Consider the following 21,159-nt stretch of genomic DNA (forward strand, 5'->3'; position numbering starts at 1 on the left):
GAAATCCTCATAGAAATTGTGCTGACCCTGAGTGTTCACCCCAACTCCAGTCATTTTCTGGAATAAATAAAACATGAGAGGCCAAACCCCAACTCCAGCATACTAATAATACACCAGCATCACAACACCCACCCACAGGCAATCAACACAGCAATCACCAACAATCAAGGTAGAAAATACTGTTTTCACTTGCTCTAGATGACATCATGATGCAGTGCGTGTCCAAAAACTATCCACGGTGTGTTTTTACTGTGAACTCCCTAAGTCAGCCCACTATCGGTCACTTCTCACACTCGTAGCACTCACCTGCGCCTCTCTCTGTGAAAAGCCATAGACTGTATCCCCCAACAGCCTGCAGCTCTCCACGAAGACCTCTCGTGTTGATGTTTTATTAACAAGGCCATAAATATTTAAAAGTCACTTACTAATGAAGCCACAGAAAAAAGTTCCAGAGACAATTTACAGTGCCAGGGAATACAGGGACCTTGGATATAGCACCCTCCACCCCCCCTCCCCCCCTTTCGACTTCCCTTCGCCTGCATCTCGTTTCCCACGCCATGACTGGAATGCCCCTGCAGCTTTTACATCACCCCCCACCCATGCACACACATTTCCCCACCATCTTCCCCCTCTATGTTTTTCTTGTTCAATGAAATCAATGGATTGGAGAGGCTTGACGAGCCGCCACACCCCTTGTGAATATTAATCATAAATCACAGACTTGGTATAATGAGGCTTGTTTCTAGTGACAACAGGCGTGACGAATGTGTCTGTGGCTCAGTGTGGCATGGTCATACAGCTAGGCAGGAGTGTGCATGTAGACTGGATGGGTGGGTGCAAGTGAGTTGATGAGCTATCGCAGATCCCCCCCCCCCCCCCTTCCCAGCTAGCATGACATTTCGATTGCAGAGGACCCACGGCAAGCCAGCCCGTCGTGGCATTTCCAACAGCTGTTTACACACACATACACACACACACACACACACACACACACACACACACACACACACACACACACACACACACTTAATGCACACGGTGGAAAACATGACTGCACATGCTGTATAAGCAATTCATATGTAGTTTACTATAAAAGCCATAGTAGATGTCAGTTGAAGTATATGTCAGTGCAAGAAGAAAAATAACATAGAAGTAGTTTTTAACTGATAGTACACATCCTAGTTAAACACGCATTCTGTGGTGGGACAAATAACTTAGCTTAAAATATTGATACGTTATGCATCAAAGTTTAACTGAGAGTCTCATTTAACTTGATGGGATCATTACTATAGAGAAGAGTCACAAATCGGTTGGTCTCGTTGAACAACAAAAACACACGATGTGCTGATGGTCACGGAGTGGTGATACAGACTAATATGTCTATTTACTTCTAATCTTTGCCTGAGCACAAACATTAGCTTGCAGAGAGCACGTGAACCGTGAAACAGAACAAGGCTTGATTTTAATTTAACTTGTATTAGTTATAGCTGATATAAGTCGGAAACTTACTGAATCAGGAAGCTCACCAGAAAGCCAACCCTAAGAACGTTGTGTGAGTGGACTCTCATTTCTCAAAATCTGGGACGAATCACACCAAAACTGTCTGGCAGATACATCTCGAGATAAGTGTGACAATAATGTTTGTGTGTAATTTGTGTGAACTGACCCTTTAATTTGGCTGTTAATAGAATCCTGCAGCTCAGACAACAACATATGTTAAAGACAACACAGATGATATCACTTCAGGCTGACAGAAATACAAATATATAAATGAATTCACAACTAACTGGCATATTCATTCCTTTCCCCCCCCCCCACAATTCAGCTCCTTCAGTGAGTGTTATCTATGGCTGCTCCATTAGTGAGCCAGGTACTATTCTCTTGTTGGAAGCCAACATGAGCTTGAGAGCAGCTCTATTGATTTCAATAGAAATGTGCTTACATTGGCATCAATATAGCTGCACATTTCTGATACCTCCCGTTAGAAACTTCCCTCCTCTCCCCTTCTGCCTCAACATCCCTTCGTCTCTCGCCCTCCCCCTCCTCCTTCATCCTTCCAAGCTGCTGATGTAGGGAAACCCAGGGCTGCACCATGGCTTAGCTGCTCATTCCAGTTTGCATCCTTGGACAAGCTGGGGGAATCTGCATGGAAAACACTCGGCTCGTTCATTTCACCTCACTCGATATGACTAAAGATAGAAGGGTCGGAAAGTGGACGGGCTCTGAAATGGATGGCTAACATTAGTAATGGGGCTCTTTATCTGTTGGCTTTTAGGGTTTGTCGTATGTGCTTAGGCCTAATCAGATCAGGTATTGATTGGTCTTCATAGAGGAGGCTTAATGTCCCCCCCTGCTTCTCTGTGATCCTTCACTCAAGGGAAAGAAGAGAAGGAAGAACAGAGGCAGCTGGGTCAAGGGATATGGTGTGACGGCACTCAGTCATACAGGTCAAGGTTAGGCTGGCAGATGGCCATTCAGAATCAATGGCAGGTTTCTGATCAAAGTAAGAGGTCACACTCATGCTGATCAGGGGAATCATTTGATGGTCAGAGCCAATGCACATACACCACCCTGACCCTGAATGGGACCAACGCGTCTCAGGAGGTGCAGCTGTCAAGCCGATTTATGGAAGAAGGAGATGTGACCGTATTGTAAGTGACACATTGTTCACTAAGTGGAAAGTTAATCTAAACTGCATCTACACAGGGTTCCCATGAGGCGAGGATGGCAGCCTCATCATCGTCCGGTCCACCGGCTGCCCTCCTCATGACCAGCCCCAGCTCCCTGCCCGCAAATCCCATTTCATGCCAGCCACGCTTCCGAAAAGGCAAGACAAAAGCCCGATCAGCACAGCTGCAGTTTTACACATTGTGCCGACGATCATCGTGAAATCAGTGGAACAAACCAAGCAGAACCCAAATCTATGCAGTTGTTCAACAGGTGGCACTAAGGGTGCGTCCGGCGGTAGCTTCCTCAAAAAGAAGGACCTTCTTGCTACTGCTTGTTTTAGGTCAACCGTGACAACTCCAACAACACCTCCACGAGGTTGCAGTTTTATGTCAAAAAATTATATATTTATCGAGTAAAGAGGGGATTGACCACAACAATACAGAGTAAGGTTGTCACAAGAAACAAAGGGGCCTTTTGAGGGGCAGCATTTGCTGAGAAACACATACCTGAAGTATAAAACACATGGAGGAAATGAACTGCTATGGATTAAAGTTAGAATCAACATGTTGCATATGCTGCCTATGCTTGTTGGTGTGTTTGTTAATGTGGGAGTGGGTGGCTGGTACACGTGTGTATGTGTGTGCCTGAACCATTCGACTCTCCTTATTTCCCAGGATGCAGAGTTTTACACACAGACACACACACATACACACACACACACACACACACACACACACATACACACAGGTGCCCTGGGCCCAGCTGTACTAATGAAGCAGCCTGTAAGCAGCTACCTTCATTACATTCAATCCTCTGGACGGTGTCAGCAATTACATTGCAGCTTCCCACTGTCAGAGCTCTCACACACACACACACACACACACACACACACACACACACAAACACACACACACACACACACACAGTTGGAAGCGTGTCCTTCTGCTCAAGGCTCATGCTAGCTGAAGTTGATGCGTAGAGGAGTTCCTGCTCTTCTTCTTCTTTGGTGGTGGGTGTCTGACTCAGACTTGGCTGTTTAAATCCCAAACCCCTCCATACGCCTAATTCAGGCCCACCACCATGCCTGTGACGTCTCTCTCGCTCAGCTTCTCTGTATGTTGGAGCAGAAGGAAGCCTGGAGGCGAGGGGGGAGCTGCCTAATAGAGTGCTCCACTTGCCATATTTCACACATCTCATCACTTATCCCACTGAGACACACATACATGTACATGTCGGTGCAGGGGGAACCAAGAGGGATGCCCCTGGAGGAGTCAGGGGGTTTTCCACTGACTTGACTGTGATGCTGTATAGGAAATTAAGCCTATGATTTTAGGAAATTATTAGGAAAATGTGTACACAGATAAATAAGACACACTACTACCGACAAAGATATGCAACATGTTCGTGATGATATGCAAATGCATTACGGTGATCTTAAAGGCATATTTCATCACCCATAGGTGTGCAACTTCTGATTATTTCCATTACTGTTTAATCTGCTGATTATTTCCTTGGTTATCATCATTAATCCGTATGGGGTACTGTGGCTGCACATAGGGGTGACTGATTGATGAATTATCAAAACAATTGACAAATCAAGTAATTGACCAATTGTTTCAGCCTTCTTTTGCACAAACAAGTGCCACCCACCTTGAATAAATTAATTCACACCTAACATTACCATTTGGAATGCTGTAGAATGAGTTTTTTGTATTTATTTACGGTTTCTCAATTCTGCAAGCTGACGTGTGAATTTATCCATTGATCTGTATATTATTTCTCATTACTCAGTTCATAATTTTAACAGTCAGAAATTAGTGCAAAATGCCGATCACTATGAGACGGCAGGTTTCAATGACTTTTTTGTCCAACCACAAGACCCCAAATATGTTTAATTAATTAAATAAAACAAAGAAAATCATGATTGCCTGAAAATGTAGTAACATTGTTAATTCGCAGACAAAATAGTTGCCGATTCATTTCTCGTCAGCCAACTAATTACTTAAACTCGTTTTAGGACTCAACTCAAGACTTCTGGATTTTCAGCACATTCATGGGGAATTTCCTATTGCGTCACTAGTACTGAGACTTAATTTATCTCCATTAATTAGAGAGAATACTAAATAACCGTCCGGGCAATGAAATTGAGTGAGAAACTATACCTGACTGTCATGAGTCAAGATTTAAAAAAACAACATGAGTCATGCCTGTTGTAAGACCATAAATGATGCAAAAAGGCAACAAAGCAGTCAAGCCATGCCATGTCATGTCAATCAAACTTGTGTGTGTGTGTGTTGAGTATTTGTGGCTGTGATGCATGTGCGAGTGTGTAGGCAGGTGTCTATTAACATTTGATTCCCAGGTGCCATGATCTGAAAGGGTTTCGTGGTAGACATGAAAAATGCATGACGCTGAATAATAGAGGAGGAGAATGGGAGAACACCTTGACCACACACACACCGGCCTGAGGTCGGCCATCACACACACCTCGTTAGGGAGGAGCTGGCCTCCTCAATTATTCAAATGTACATGCTCCCCGCGTACTGCTCGCTCCTTCCCTTTGCCAGGCAGATGGAGCGAGTGGAGCGCAGACCGACAGCAAAGGTAAAGGTAAAAAGTGAGAAAGGTGGACCGAGAGAGAGAGAGGGGAGGAGACAGGGGACAAAAATAGTGTGTGAGAGAAAGGGAGATGGTCTGAGATAAAATATGATGTATGAGTGGGAACGAGAGCGCTAATGAGTTATATTTATATATGAAGTCTTGTGACACTCGTCAAACTCGATTTCAATTATCAGTGATATGGAATTGATTAGTGAAAGTGATGTAAATATAAATGTGTGAGCAAGCCAACGACTGGTATAATTACTTTCAATTATGAATTTAATCGTAACGCTCACTCCATAGCAACTCTAAACACTGCAGGGAAAAGCCTTTTTAATTGAGAACCATCAAACATCATGTAGATCTTGGACACTTTTCCCAAATATCCTCCCCCGTCAGTGTGTCACCTTTGCATATGTCGCAACAAAAATAGAAACATTTCTCCCAAATTCAGGCGGCAGTGGTTCCACTGCGCGTGTCTCCCACATCTAGCAAGGCATCGCACCTCGACGTGGCCGTCTTGTGGGCCACGGGAAGAAGGGGAGGAGGGAAGGAAGGAGAGACCGAGGGGATTTGAACAAGTAACAAGCCAATGGACTTTTCCCCCGTCTTGGTAGAGATGCTCGTTTTTGTTCTTATTAATGTCCGATCATAATAATGTGGTGTGTGATCGTTCCTAAACTCAAGCTTTTCTATTTGGTATTATTTGCATGTTGGAATTCAAATGAAAGCGTCTATGTATTTTTGCAGTCATCCACACCTTTTGGGAACAAACACAGACACATGTTGTGCCATTTGTTACTTGCTTCACTTTGACTGGATCTGTTTCTTCTGTCTCTTGTGTTCCAACCCGACCATCTTCAAACTGTTTGGCAAACAGCAACTACATGTCGAAATACTGAAAAAAGTTATGTTGACATAAATGAAGTTCCCTGTCTCTTCTCGCAGTGAGCCAGATTTAATAGCTGCTGAGAAGTTGTTCCCCAAACAGTTCCCCCTCTCAGCTCCTGATTCTTGTCATGGCTGATGTTCTAGAAGTGGAGGGAAACTGTAGGATGTTGCCCATGGGGCTTCAAAATATATATTTTTTAAAGTTAATAAGTTGATATTTCTAAATAAATAAATGTATTGTTTATGGCTGTTTGGACCAAAACTGCATCAAGAATTGCATATAATAGTCAGGTACAGATCATGTTTGCAACTGTGGAAACAATTCGCTGATTTATTGATGTGATGAGTCCATACAATACTTTGACTAGCTTTGTGTTGCAGGATGCTAAATGAAGAGACAAAAAACTGATGTTTTAGATGAGAACACCGGCAATTCAATAAGAAACAGATAGAGTGTTAAAATGAAAGCACAGGTCGAGATATCCCAAAACTAACTTTTACACTTCTCCTGCAACTCAATAGTGTGTGTTTGTTTGACACCTCCTACCTGGTATATGCATGTGCTCCTAACTCCAATCCCCCTGTTTGTAACACAAGCTTTCTGTTAAAGATTTTAAATTTCCATGAACAAACCGAGATGCCTTCATGCCTCCCGAGCTGTATTCAACATTGTAAAATTGGTGCCCCTTTAATTATTTGGTTTGTCTAACAACCACATCACATTCTGCGGCTCATTTATATTTGACACAAAATGTTGGTGTTTAATTCACCTGTGAACAAAAGGACATAATGACTCTTCTCCACTAGGATGTTGTCACCCTTGTATCTCCACTTACCGTGAACATGTTTGTGATCTGACAGACTCCAGAATCCAACGCACCCTCGAGTCACTAACAATCTGATGATCCATTAATCTCCGGAAGTATTGAACAGAAGCAAACTACTACTTCTACTACAGCTGTCTACATTTTGGACACAGAGATAAATCATGGTTTAATAATGTCTATGTCGAACTGGTGGTGCAATGGATTACACAACTCTCAGTTCAAATTGGATCATGGTTTTGAGTGACACATTCAGTCAGCAAAAAAACAAACAAAAGGGAAAGCAGTGAAAACTATGTGCTCTTTGTCTACATTTTCTCCACTAATGGGTTAAGAAAATATGCTATATGAACTATTTAAAAAGCCTCTCGGATCAAGCCTCTTGAGCTCATGAAAAGTTTACTTTTTAGAGATACATGGTTTTCAAAGGACACAGCACTACAAACATATGATGACCTTAGAGAATAGGATGTATTGCTGTATATTTCATTACCCAACAGTATATAAAGTAGTCCAAATTTGCTCAACATTTGAATATGCAGTGAATTGCAACTTACACATTGAGTCAGCAGTAATATGAATCATAAAAGTACATGTAAGAGTATTTTGCTGATAATATTTACATACTTAAACTTAAGTAAGGTTTTGGTTGCAGGATTTTGAAGTATTTTCATAGTGTTGTATTGTTACTCTTACTTGAAGGGTCTGAATTATTCGACCACCACTCGACGTAAACTAGTCAAGAAAATGGTAAAACCTTAAGATCACTAAGCAACCAAACAACCATCTAAACCAAAATATAATGTGTCCATCAGTTCTTACACTTTGTGTGATGGCACTGCTACTATTAGCATGGTTAGCATAGCCCCTGCTCTCACCCCCGCCAGCTTGTGATAGATGCTAGATACAGGCGAGCTGACCTCCTGAAACACGAGAGAGGTATACGTTTCAGACACCTATTAGATGAGGACTGATAAAGACGCGAGGCGGCATGGCTGCACACTGGGCAACACTGACGAATCAATTACTTGTTTCCCTTCCCCCACGTCCCTCCTGCATCCCCCCCCCCCCCTCCCCCCCATCCCTCCAGCCCTAATTAACACCTCAAGCCTGGACACGGGATCCAGCGGCAGTGACTCATCAGTTAAAAAGCACCGCTGTATCTTATCTCGATCTGTATCGCCATCACTCAGCGGTTCTCTGCTTGCACAGGTTATCGCCAGGGAGCGACCCAAGCAGAGGGGGGGGGGGGGGGGAGTAATGTAAAAAAAAAAACTGTCTTTTGTCGTAAAAGCAAAAGGATCATGGATCAAGGAACATCACTGTTGCAGCAGTGTTATAGTTTTTGATTTCAAATCAATTTGTAAAAATACCTCGCGTTAAGATGTTGAAGAAGATTTTGAAAATGCACTGCAAAAATGGTCATCTTCCCCAAAGGTCAAATTCCGGCCTACTGCTCCATCCAAATACATTTTGTGATTGAATTGCAAAGGAGAAAGATTGTATTGGAAATGTCTTTTACATAACTAATATACACTACGTGTATTGGGGTTTCGAGTTCTCAGTGATGCCCAAACGCAGGTGACACACAGCAGTACTGCGCCTAAATGCAACATGTGTAGACACTAACTATCTGGGGGGAAGATTCTGCAACTGAGCATGAAAGAAAGACATTGGAACAGAGACATTGTCTCTCGCTAGCCAGCGGCACACAGCATACATACGTTACGCGTAGAAAGCTGATGGCCTCAGTGGAGAGCACCAGAGCACACATGTCTAGAAAACATCTTAAACAATGTTACATTTCACTAAATAGGAATTAAAAGCTTCAAATAAGACTTCAGGATTAGCATTATTTGCATAATGTATAGCATCGCTCCAATTGCAACAAAGTTTTATTAATAGCTTTTGGGATGTGCAGATCATTTTACCTGTGTTGCACATCATATGAATCCAAGAGTTTGGACACAGCTGCCTCACCGCTCATCAAACACTTGCTGGAAGGTTTTACAACTCATTTCAGAACAGTCTATCCTGTTTATCACCAATATAGAATTAGAAAGCAATAGCTTCAAGCACTGTGTGTCCAATGTCAGTGTTTCTGTCAAAACAAGATAATTGCTGACACTAAAAAGCTCCAGCATCTCTTTTGCTCTTTTGTTTACTCCCAAAAATATCGAGCGCAATCTTCCTGTTTTTGTTTTGGGCTACGCTAGCCTCCTGTGATTATCACCTCAGATGAAAGACAGACTGTAACACTGCTTAAGGCCAGGAGGGAGTGGGAACGGACCAGCTCTCCTACACCTACGCATCCATTCTGGGAATAGCTTTCTAGGCAGCCCCGATGGAGCTCTTCTCTGGAGAGCTGACAAGAGCCGGGAGCGGAGGAGACTCTGCTCCTTGTCCGCCAAATACCGTCTGTCTGTTGTTCTAGCTTGCATCCCAATTGAAGACTATTTACAGTAAGGGAGGATTATATCCATGGGCTATGAAAGCAGATAGAGAGAGAGAGAGAGAGGGGGGGGGGGGGGGGGTGCAAAAGGGGAGGAGAGTCACCCTCTTCCACACTTCACTCCCCACTACTCAAAGCGGAGGGTAATTCCTTTGCAGTGAAGACTTAATTCTCATTCTGTGTTTGTGTCCCTGATCCTGTATTGTCTATTCTGGTCATGTGGTCCGCCTGCCTCACTCCTGTCCACTGTCACAGCTGTGTGTGTGTGCGTGTGTGTGTGTGTGTGATGCAGAGAGTGAGAAAGTAAAAAATGTGTAAGCCAGTGTTTTAACCACTGCTACAGTACAAGCCCCACTCAAACAAAAGATAAATCCTCGTCTGACCACATGCAGGGCTGCATATATTTCTAGTCTAACTAACAGCAAACAAACCATCCAGGTTTGCCTCTTCTCTCACAATGCTGCCATTTTGTCTTTATGGCCTTTGGGATGACAAAGTAATAAGTATTTCTGATTTCACAGTCTGTTGAAAGCCAGACAGGTTGATACAGGCAAAATCCACAAAGGTCTGTACAAATCAGTCACTCAAATTTGAGTACAGGATTTTGGTGGGAAATAAGAAGCAGCTCAAGTGTATGCCCAATGGCTGTGATTTTCCCCCCGTTTAGCTCTTCTGTTCCAAGTGTATCCCTCTCAAACTAGCATACTGTTGAGCAGATGCCCACATATTGTTGCGAGGGAACACCCTTGTAGCAGCTTAGAGATGATTCAACCGTAGACAGACACAGAGAGTTGGGTCAAAGCAGGAAAAAGGAGGAGTACAATCATGCTATTGGGTAGACACACGCCTGGGGCTCTCTGATTCCCATCCAAACCACATATCTTTATACTCTATCACAAGTGAACCGAATGTTAACATCTATTTTGTGTTTTTGTTATTCAGTCATGATGTCAGCATGTCAAGATTTTACGTTTGGCTGTCTCAGCGTCAACAGAGTGGAAAATGGGGAGGAATAATAACGTTGTGATGCTAATCGGAGGACAGACAGACCAGTGGCCGTGAAGGAGTTAGCAATGACTTCGCCAATATGCATATGGACTGAGTGGTTGACAGGCAGTAGATTAAGGCTGTGGTAAATTCAATAGGGAAATTTAATTCAATTCAATTCCAATGTTTGAGTTTATATCGTGCCATATCATTAAAAATAGTGCTTTACATAAAATACAAAATAACAAGAAAGCAGCACTAGGTCTAGGTCATCCACGTAAAAAACAAATAACTTAAAAACTCCAATCTAATCTTTCATTCTACATATTTCTAGATCCTGTGGCTAAGTGGATACAACTCTTGAACCCTGTCAAAATAACATCAATTTGATATCCATTTCAGGGTCTGATTAATAGTTTGATGGTGTATTTGTGTCATTCTCCAACTAGGCAAACGCAGACAACGTAATGTACCAATACTACAACAGAATTTGAGAGCAGATGGTGTTTCCGTTTTTTTCTTTTTTCTTTAGAAAGTTAAAGTTCCTATACTATGGTTCTCATCAAAGCTAACTGCAGTTAGAGATTACTTCAAAAAAGTCAACTTGATATTTAACACAACATTTCCCACTATATAGACACCCGAGTCAACCAGTTTGAGTCAAACATGGACACAAACCCTCAAAAGCTTCCCACCAGCAACAATGGTCAATGGTTTTCGTTGGAATGCACAAAGTTATTGCTGAGAAATAAAAATTGTTTCAATTATGTAAAAACTCTACACCATAATTCACTAAATAATAAATACAAATATAATACACTGAGAATCCATGTTACATCATTTGTCCACCAACAGATGCTTAAAGTGCAATGCAGCTATAAGGCCCACTGCATTTACCATACATACACTTTTTTTTATCAAATCAAAAAGTGATCTGCCATCAGTGCTCACACAAGAACCCCACAGCTGAAACCCTGGGCCTCCCTTGTAGTCAGTAGATTGAGTCATTCAGAAACAGACAGCGAGAGGAGATTGCTCCATAACTTGGCAGCCACCCACGCCATTCAGTGACAGATGACGCCGTCTCCTACTTTTGGTCAAGGTGCTTTGCCACGCTAGGTTGCATTTGCTGACTTGACTCCTGTTTCTCTAGTGAGCCTCTTTAGCACCTGAGCTGTTGAGGTGAGCTTGGGACAAACTCCAGAGATTAAATTATGTGGAAAAGCAGATTAAATAGTTATTATCCCATCTGGAGCCAGACAAGTACACACACGAACAGGCACGCATACATGTTCGCAACCCACGTGCCCACGTGCACACACACTCGCAGAATAGAAAAGGGGGGAACACACACACACACACACACACACACACACACACACACACACTCAACATGTAGGCCTGCACCAAAGGATACATTATTAAAAAAAGATAAATCCCATATGTATTTTGGGGCTGCGAAGTTTCCTGTATCTGTTCAAAATGTATTATTTCAATATGTATTATTTCAATATGGAGGGATTATCAATATGTGTTTTGTCGATGTGTGGTGTGTCTCAAACTAGACATATTGATGTCCCAAAAACTTTTCTCTGGCAGCTTTCTGGGACAACCCTTCACTTCTTTAACAGATAAATAAATGCAGACCACATGCAATTAAGGAATGGATGCCCACTCCTGCCAACGTAAAAGCTTCCACTCATTCTACAGGGAGTCACAGACACATTCTACTTAGCAGAGGGGCTGAGCGAGTGATCTAAATGAGGTTGTTTTTGGAAGCCTGTCTGCCGACAATTCATGTCTTTCTGATAGACATGTAAGTTTAGAGAGCCGCCCACACATCGCTGAGCCTCTCTCAGTTGTTACAATTGAGGCTAAAGAAAATAGAATACAGAGAGAGAGGGACAGGGAGAGATTGATATACAGAGAGAGAGAGAGAAGATGTAAAAATGTGTGCTGTCTGTTGCAGAGTGAAGCCTTCCAGCCCTGGCTGCTTATTGGAGGCCCGGTGCAGAGTGTGTGTCCACGTCTCTTTGAGGAAGGGCTGGAGTGAACCCACACACTCTCAGCAGCCAGCATCAATGGGCTACGGGCTGTAAATCAAGTAACACACGCAAGAGTATCCGAGGCCCATGCATGGAGAGTTTCTGTGTAATAATACCGTATGGTCTGACACACTGGTGTTATACAGATTAAATACAACTGAATGCCTTTTGCAGGCCTCTCTCTTTCTCTTTGCCATCTTTCTCTCTCAGTGTGTGATCATGAAATGTATGTATACTGTAGCTATATTTAGGGCCGGGGTGATATGCTAAGCTGTGTTTTCCAGCCAGAGCTCAGTATTAGTGCAGAAAGACAAAGAGCATGCATATGCACATCCTGCACATGTTCAGGCCAAACACACCACACATGCATGTGCACATTCATATGTGCTTACAAATGCATGAAAGCTCAGCTGGTTTGTGTCTGACATGTGGTACAACCCAGTTCTCATGAGGGCTTTTGAGAAAAATCTTGGAATGTCTCATTATATTATCAATTCACACTATGTATCATACTAAGTCAAGCTAGCAAACTAGCACCCCTACAATAAAAGTCTGAAAACACAGTTTATCTTTGCCTGTCACAAACTTGAGGCCACAATTCACCACCTCTTCTTTTACACCCACATGTCTGGATACACAAATACACATGCATCAAGCAATTAAGGCACACAGAATCAGTTGAAATGAGTGAGCGTGAAGCTGTCCAGACCCTGAGGCAGGTCCAGGGAGAGAGACACAGGACAATTAAAACGCATGCTCAACAGGAAGATACACCGACAGCTAGAAACTGGGCAATGAGCACTGATGCATCAAAATACACAAACAAGTAAACAGGTACACACACATGTCACAATAAGCTGAGCACAGCGAGAGAAGCTTTCATCCACTCCTGACAAAGGTCACATTTTCAGTGTGACATCTTTGACAAGTGACAGCATGTTCACCCCAATTATCTTGTTTCAAGTTACCTCCCTTTCCTCGCAAATAAAACCCACCTCTTATTCAAACATCCCACGAAATGAAACACACACACACACACACACACACTTGGTCACGTCAGTTTCAACTTCCCTGTACTGTGTGTCCAGGGTCTAAACAGAGATGTCCCCTGGGCCCTGTCACCTAGGGGGGTTAAGTGATGGAGGAGGGTGAGCCAAGGTCTCATCTCCTCCTCGGTGACTGAATGCAGGGGTGGACGGCTGACCTTTAACCCTCACAAGAAGGGAGATTGAGCACTGCTCCAGACTCTATTAGCATTCTGCTCACACAGGCCATACAACAGCAAACTAATGAACACTGTGGTATAAGACTGAGGTGTGTCAACAAATGTTCTGCGTTGAAAGAGAGATATAACCTGAATATTTTGAGCTTTGCTTCCCCTTAGCAGCACAGCAGGGGACCTTTTGCTGTCAAAATGCATCATCTCACAAAAGAAAAAAACACACACAACGCTCTTTGTAGGCATGAGTAATCCTGCCACGATTAAATTCTTAAAAGGTTAAGGGTCAGGTATAAAACATGGCAACTTAATGCCACTGTGCACCGTTTCCTCCCCGTTTTCTGCTCACTCCTTTGATGCTTTGTTTCCCTGACAGTGCAAGCCCTATACTCCATACACACACACATGCACACACGCACACACACACACACACACACACACACGCACAAAGACATCAAAAAGACAAATAAGCCTGTCTGTTGAGTCTCTGCGCTTCTCAACATCGACATATGTATGCTGGAATTTTCAACACTGCATAGCAAGATCAAAACGGCAATCTGTCACTATACTAGAGGTTCAGTTGGGGATTCAAGTGACTGATGACACATAGAGAAATTAACCTCTCTGATGTGGCGTGGGCATTGATGTAGTGTTAAAAAAAAGTGACGGTATATTCTCACCTTCAGCTGGTGACTAACATACATCAAACGGTCACCCCAACAAAAACAACCTGACAGGATGTTTATTTCTGCTTAAAATACCAATTCCTCATCGGTTTGTGACTATTTGTTCCACATGTACTCTAAATACCTCATCCGTAAACAGTGGAGATGGAGCAAATAAGTGACTTGAGTCCCATCCCTGGGTGTATCTAACTGATGCAGTATTTACCGTGGTAAGGTCAGTACCGCACTGATTTGTGAGTGATGCTGGATTTCAGCACCATGGACAGCGCTCTCCAACGCTCGGAGAGGAGGAGGAGGGATGGAGAAGGAGACGATGGGTGGTTGTGGTGTTGTTGGTGGTTGGGGTTTCCCTGGCAGATTTCAGGAGAGGGTCTATACAGTCATTCCTCCATCGCTGCACAGCGCCTACCACCTCCTCCGTACTGGATTCCCATACGGAGGAATACCGTATGTGTGAGATCACTTCTTTCATGAAATATTGATCGACCCAGCCTCACACAGAATGGACAGAGAGAGAGAGAGAGAGAGAGAGAGAGAGAGAGAGAGAGAGAGGTATTCCTTCTGAACAGCTTTTATCATATATCCACCACACCACCACCCTCCCTCCCCACATTCTCAAAAAAAGAAGAAAAAAAAACTCACTTTCCGATCATGTTACCAACCGCTGGATTCGCCTCGCATGATGTTTGCCGATCAGAAACATGACAAAGCAATAGGCTGCACACACAGACACACACACACACACACAGGGGAAGGAAATGAGGGCCGGCGGCGACCAGATCTAACACCATCCGCCGCCTCATAGCCATCGCATCCAAAGCGCATAACGTTTCCAATATTGGTAAGTGAGAGACGCGCCGTCATCGCGTTACATTCAGAGGACTGTCAGGAGGATGTACCCACCAAACCGAGCCAGAGCCGTGATCATATGTCATGTAAACTCCTCGGCTGGCACTGTCATTCACAAAATAAACCACAGCCGACGTCTACACGCATTTTCACAGATTTTCTCAGATCATGCTTTGCTCTTAATAGGCCAAGGATGCGCTCATCACCACATCCACCTTCAGCAGCTGTCGTGAGCGACACTTCAAAAATCGCTGTGGTCAGCTGGGTGTCAATAATGCAATCTAATGCAATCCGGGCATCTTTAGCAGCGACACAACACACGATCAGCTGTAATTTTCAGCTCTGACAAGCAGATAGGGACATGAATTATTCAATACACATAAACTGAGCTCCTGTTCTTCAGCGAGGAAAACGGCTCGACAAGAAATCCAGCAGACACGAGCGGACACAAACCAGTGCAGAGCCCACATCTACCGCTTCAACCGCATAAGCACTGGACGTAATGTAGCTTGTACATCAATGCAAAGCCGACCGGTAAAATGAAAAGAAGGAATACAAAAAACAGGCTTTAAATCAGCGTCGCCTTCAAGACGCTGCAACAGCCAGCGAGAGAGAGAGAGAGCGAGCGAGAGCCGCCACCACGCAAAAAAAAAAACAGCCGACATGTATGAAGATCCGCGCGGACAGCCGGCGGAAATGAATTCATGGAAATATGAACAAAATGTCAAAGAGCCGATGGAAAAATATGCGGTTACCTGTCAAGACCCCGACCCGGATTTGGTGGTCGTGGTTCGTTAAAATCATCCCGTCTGACGCCATGTTCAGCAGCGCTGTCGCCCGCACCGAGAACTCACGGCAGGCCCCAGAGCCGATCGCATCGAACTTAGTGGGGAGAGGGAGGGGAGGAGGAGGAGGAGGAGGAGGAGGAGGAGGAGGAGGAGGAGGAGGAGGAGGAGGAGGAGGAGGAGGAAGAGGAGGACGAGATGGAGGAGGGCTGGGATACAGCAACAAAAAAAAAAAAATCACACGAAAAAAAACAGCCAGACGAGATGAGTAGAAAGTCGAGTGATCATCGGGACACCTACAGATAAGCGGGCTGATGCGGGGGCCGTTTAAACCGCACACATCACTCAGCTGGCCGCCTGCCACGGTAGTAGTGTGGATCCCGGATTAAGTCTCATGGAGACCACTATTGATTTCCTGTGAATGCTTTTAGGGGAGACTGACAAGCAGCACGTCTTCTGACGCCACTCACTTTGCTCATGGCATGCATTGCATTGGATGACATTTTGCAGCTGAAGTTTTAGATCTGTGCAGCTTAGAGGGCTCTAATTTGACCCCATGACCTGATGATAAACAGCATCAGTTCTTCAATATAAATAGTCTTGGGGCCCCCGAAAAAGTCCCCTCCCACCCATTTTTCATCCATTATGCACCCCTGCTTTTAGAGATTACAGGGGCCCCTGTAAGAGTAAGCGACAGCACCCCAGAGATGTGATGGCCACATTTCAATGCAGAGGCTTAACAGAAGATCCCAGTCTGACCTGTAAAAATGCAACTATATCCCCGGGCAAAAAAGCACCGCTGCTATTTATAGGCTGGCTGCACGCTTCCATGGTGTATAATTTCACTTGTTTATTCTCATGGAAAGCAAATGCCCATCCTCCAGTTTCTGTTGGAAATCTATCAATATGCATAATTCATTAACACACATGCATGAGCGCAGTTACCATGGCAAGAAATGGGGTAACTCTTCCAGCATGACTGGCTCACTTCAACAGCTTTGCCATGTCTGTGTCCAATGACCTGACCAAAAGAACTGGCACAGTTTCCACACTTTATATAGTAGTCCCTCTTCCATTGAGTTCCAATTAGCAACAAGAGGTGTGAGTCGGCCTAGGACATGACATAGACCTTCAAAGCTTTACTGATGTTTTAACCAGAGTCCTACTGCACATTATATACACACCATGGAGTTGGACAATCATTCAGCAATTTGCCATGCAAATACTAATTTGGACCATTAGCTACAATGCAAAGTCTAGTCTGGTCTTATTGTATTTTTTGTTCTCATATATGCTATAGCCTGACTATTCCCTGTTCTAAAATAACAGTTGTTTTATAGGCTTTAGGCTATGTAACGCTCATTGTTCTGCATTTCATTGGTCAAACTATTTTAATCTGCATAAACACATACACACATTCAAAGGAATTGGTTTCAAACATCATTTTATTTTATTGAATGTGTATAACCATATGCACTAATGCATATGTTATTACCACAAATACATACACACCAGCAAACACTTGCTATTTAGGAGTATCTTAAAGGAAGAGAATATTTTGGGAAATACGCATGTATGCTTTCTTACTTATAACTAGATGAGAAGATGATTCTGCTAGTGTTGTAAATATGAAGCCACAGTGAGGAGACAATTAGCGGTGCTGGATTTCTCCAAAGGGAAGAAAATCCATCTATCAGCACCTTTAAAGCTCACCAAGTGAAACATTACAGCATGTTTGGGGTTATGTGCTGGACTATTTGCTGGCCATGCTCAACCTCACAATCTCCTGGCTCTAGCTTAATATTTAACGTACCAACATGAGAGTCACATGAGTTTCTTTTCATCTAAGTGTCCCACAACACGTTTAACTTTTCCTTTAATACCAGGCTGAAAAGCAATGTGTTAGTGGTTTCTTTAGTTCATCATTTCAAGTTTGTTGCACCTCCATTCCTGAGAGTGATTTTGTGAGGTCAGACCTGTAACCACAGCTGGCAGTGATGTCATGGTGTACTAACATACACTGCTACATCACTGCAGTAAGGCAAGAACTTAAACCCCTGGAGGGCACACCAACGTTTTAAGCTGCTGTTTACTCTGGAAGAATCAACTGTTCGTACATGTTGACTCTCTCTGTGAAAAGAAACCATTTGTTGGTGTAGAACAGGAGATCTTGCTCCCTGTAGCATGGCATCACAACAGCATCCACATATGTCAATGATGGAGAGGGCCCAATGCTAACCAGGCCATTCTTAAGGGTTAGCATCAACAGAGGAGTTGTATATGCATGTGAGCTTGTGCACATATATACAATGCAAACAGATGCTCTCACACACACAGGCACACTCCACGGTCCAGAGCTGGCAAGCTCTCTTGGATGACTGGAATTCCCCCGATGGAGCAGAGAGGGAGAGCTGAGGAGAGAAGATAGTAGAGCAGGGATGTAGGGAGAAGGGGGGGAGGGAGGCACCAGGCTGAAGACATTGGGGACCCCATCTGGTGTGTGTTTGTGTAGTGTTGGAGTGTGTATGCTTGTGCAAAAGTGCACATTATAATGACGTGTAATTACCTCACCGTCGATCGAGCTGCTTGCTGTTCATGGATAGGTGATGAGAAGGCAAGGGCCATCACTCTCCCCTTTTCCTTTACTATCCATCACAATAATAAGGGGAGCCCCAGCTGATGGAGGGAGCTGTAAATGTAAGCTTCCCCGTTTTCCTGCTGAGCCCTGGGAAGCCCCTCGTTTTCCCCGAAGGCTCCACACACAGGAGAGGTGGGGAGGCCAGAGGACAGCAGCTTACTCTGGGGGTTTGTGTTATGCCACATTAGAGGTGCTTAAGCCCCATCTTTAGGCTGCTGGGACATGTTGCAGGGGGTAGAATCTCCCCACAAACTATAAGGAAACAAAGCCGGGCAGCACTCACCCTCTACATCAATGCAAACACGCTACACGACACACACTTTATTCAACAACAGAGATTAAATGAGGTATTTTTGGATGCTGTTTTATTACTTCAGTCTCATGACTTTCCCCTAAAGTCTCTGGGCTTGTGAAGAGGCTGGAAAAAGGTGCACATCCATCCATTGCCATAAAGCATACAGGACATGGTCGCCAAAGAGCCATAAAGCTTTACTCCCACTGCAATGAGCCCAAGCCTGCCCCAAAAAGAATGCAGGCTAATGTTGTTAAAGTTGCAACTTTAATAGAGCTACTAGTTTAAACATCTTTTTATGGCTCCAACTTTGTACCTCCATCATTTTATAAGGGTTAAATATTTTTTTGAGTATCAAATTGCACTTGAGGTGTGTTTGATTAGCCAACAGTATATCAGTTTGTTTGAGGGAGTGCATGAGTTTCTGTGATGGCAATGATTGGAGCAAACAATTAGACTTGTCACTCCTTAAACCAATCATACGTTGTCTTGGAGAGGAGCCCTGTTCACGATAGCAGGCTGCTCTTTAATTAAAATATGAAAAAAAGAAGCAAAAAACAAAAAGGGGAACTTACCCTGGGGCTTATTCGACATTATCCAAGGATGCCTTCCTCCAGAATACCTGACTAAATCTGGCCTTAGCTGTAGAGGAAGTCAGCGAGGAAGAAAAAAGAAAAACAATTATCCATCTGCGAATGAGCAACAGACACTGAATTCAGGACTGCTGGGGACAAAGCCCCTTGTTTAGAGACAGTAATTAGGCAACAACATGGCGAGGAGGTTGGGAAAAGTCGGAGGCGGGGTGGAGTACACCTCTGGTCATCCAAGGAGAGAGAAAAATAGAAGGATAGAGATGAAGAAAGAGTAGACAAGAAGGGAAAGAATGAGAGAGCAGACATGAGAGGGAAGGGTGTGTGTGTGTGTGTGCGTGTGTGTGTGTGTGTGTGTGTGTGTTAGGCAGCATTCTGATGAGTGCAGGATCTCTGCCGACTCCCACCACCATTACAGCAGCACAGAAAATCGCCCCAGGGCTTTGGAATCAAACCCATTACATCTGATACTGGATTTCTCTCTGCTCAGAATTAATGCAATGTGGACTCGCCTTCTCTAAAGCTGGCCAGTGTCGCATAGCATCGCTGCGCAAAGAGATGCACCACAAGGAAAGAGAGGACAGGGGAGGAGGAGAGTGAGGGCCTGAGAGTCTGAGAGGGATACTGGAGAGGCAGGCTCGCTGCAGCCGGAGGGGTCATTTCATATTTACATGTTTTGTTTATTATATTGAAACAAGGGCTTGCTGTCTCTAATAACTCACAGGATATATGGGACTATGTACACATAAAAGGGACTACGTATATGTTTATACAGGGGCCTTGTAGGCCATTTGCATAATTAACAGACTGGCATTTGAAAAGCAGAATGTCAGCACAAACAACCTTGGACACCAAACTACCCCGGGTCATTTTTTTCAGCCGTGTAATTGGCTCCTAATGCAGAGGAGTTAAACATAGAGATTTTCTGCCCTTAAAGCAAAACAAAAATCTCCTCCTGTTAATGGGCTCAGCACTCCCGGATTCCTGTCGGTGATTCTCAGTCAGCTTGGACTTTTGGAAGTTTAGGAAATGACCATTTCTAAATGACGGATCTCCATTTGCATTTCAAATCCTCTCTCTTGTGTATACATCCGCAACGTGGCACTTCCTTCAAATTGGCGTGAGACCGCTTAGTGGTTTTAAATGAGGATTGAAAAGAAGGGTCACGTGTTGTGCAATGTGTCTGGCAAGCCTGGCCTTCATTTTGTCTGAGCTGCCCTGTAGTGGAGTGAAGGTAACACGTCTATCCATCTCGGCCTCTCGGCCTATTCTGATGAACTGTTTGTGTAAGAAACCATACTCTATGTGGCTACATCATGTCTGCGCTACATCCCAAACACATCTCACTTGACAGCTACATGCAATATCAAGGAAATTGGGAGTCTATAGAATGAAACTTTATGTAAGGCAGCACCACAACTGATACACAGCCAGTGGGGGTTTGGTTTATGTAACAGCAGAAATGTTGTTGGCACTATAGGTACACTTTTAGAGAGTTTAGTTTCTATATTAAAGTCTTTCAGGGAAATGGTTATGAAAACTTTTTTGACAAGTTATTAAAATTATATCTGTATTTAGGACTATATTTAATCATTTTAATGAATTACCTAATTTAGTTTTGTATACAGAC

At 43.7% G+C, this 21,159-nt stretch overlaps 1 protein-coding gene across 1 annotated transcript in view; it reads right to left on the bottom strand.

Moving 5' to 3' along the window:
- gphnb (gephyrin b) overlaps positions 1–16,046 on the bottom strand; it is an 84,112-nt gene extending 68,066 nt beyond the window's left edge. The window contains 1 exon segment of the mRNA XM_034527566.1: positions 15,980–16,046. Within this exon segment, the coding sequence (XP_034383457.1) occupies positions 15,980–16,043 (64 nt within the window). The 5' untranslated portion in view covers positions 16,044–16,046.
- Positions 16,047–21,159: the final 5,113 nt, after the last annotated feature.

Source organism: Cyclopterus lumpus, chromosome 24 (assembly GCF_009769545.1).
Source record: "Cyclopterus lumpus isolate fCycLum1 chromosome 24, fCycLum1.pri, whole genome shotgun sequence".
NCBI lineage: Eukaryota > Metazoa > Chordata > Actinopteri > Perciformes > Cyclopteridae > Cyclopterus > Cyclopterus lumpus.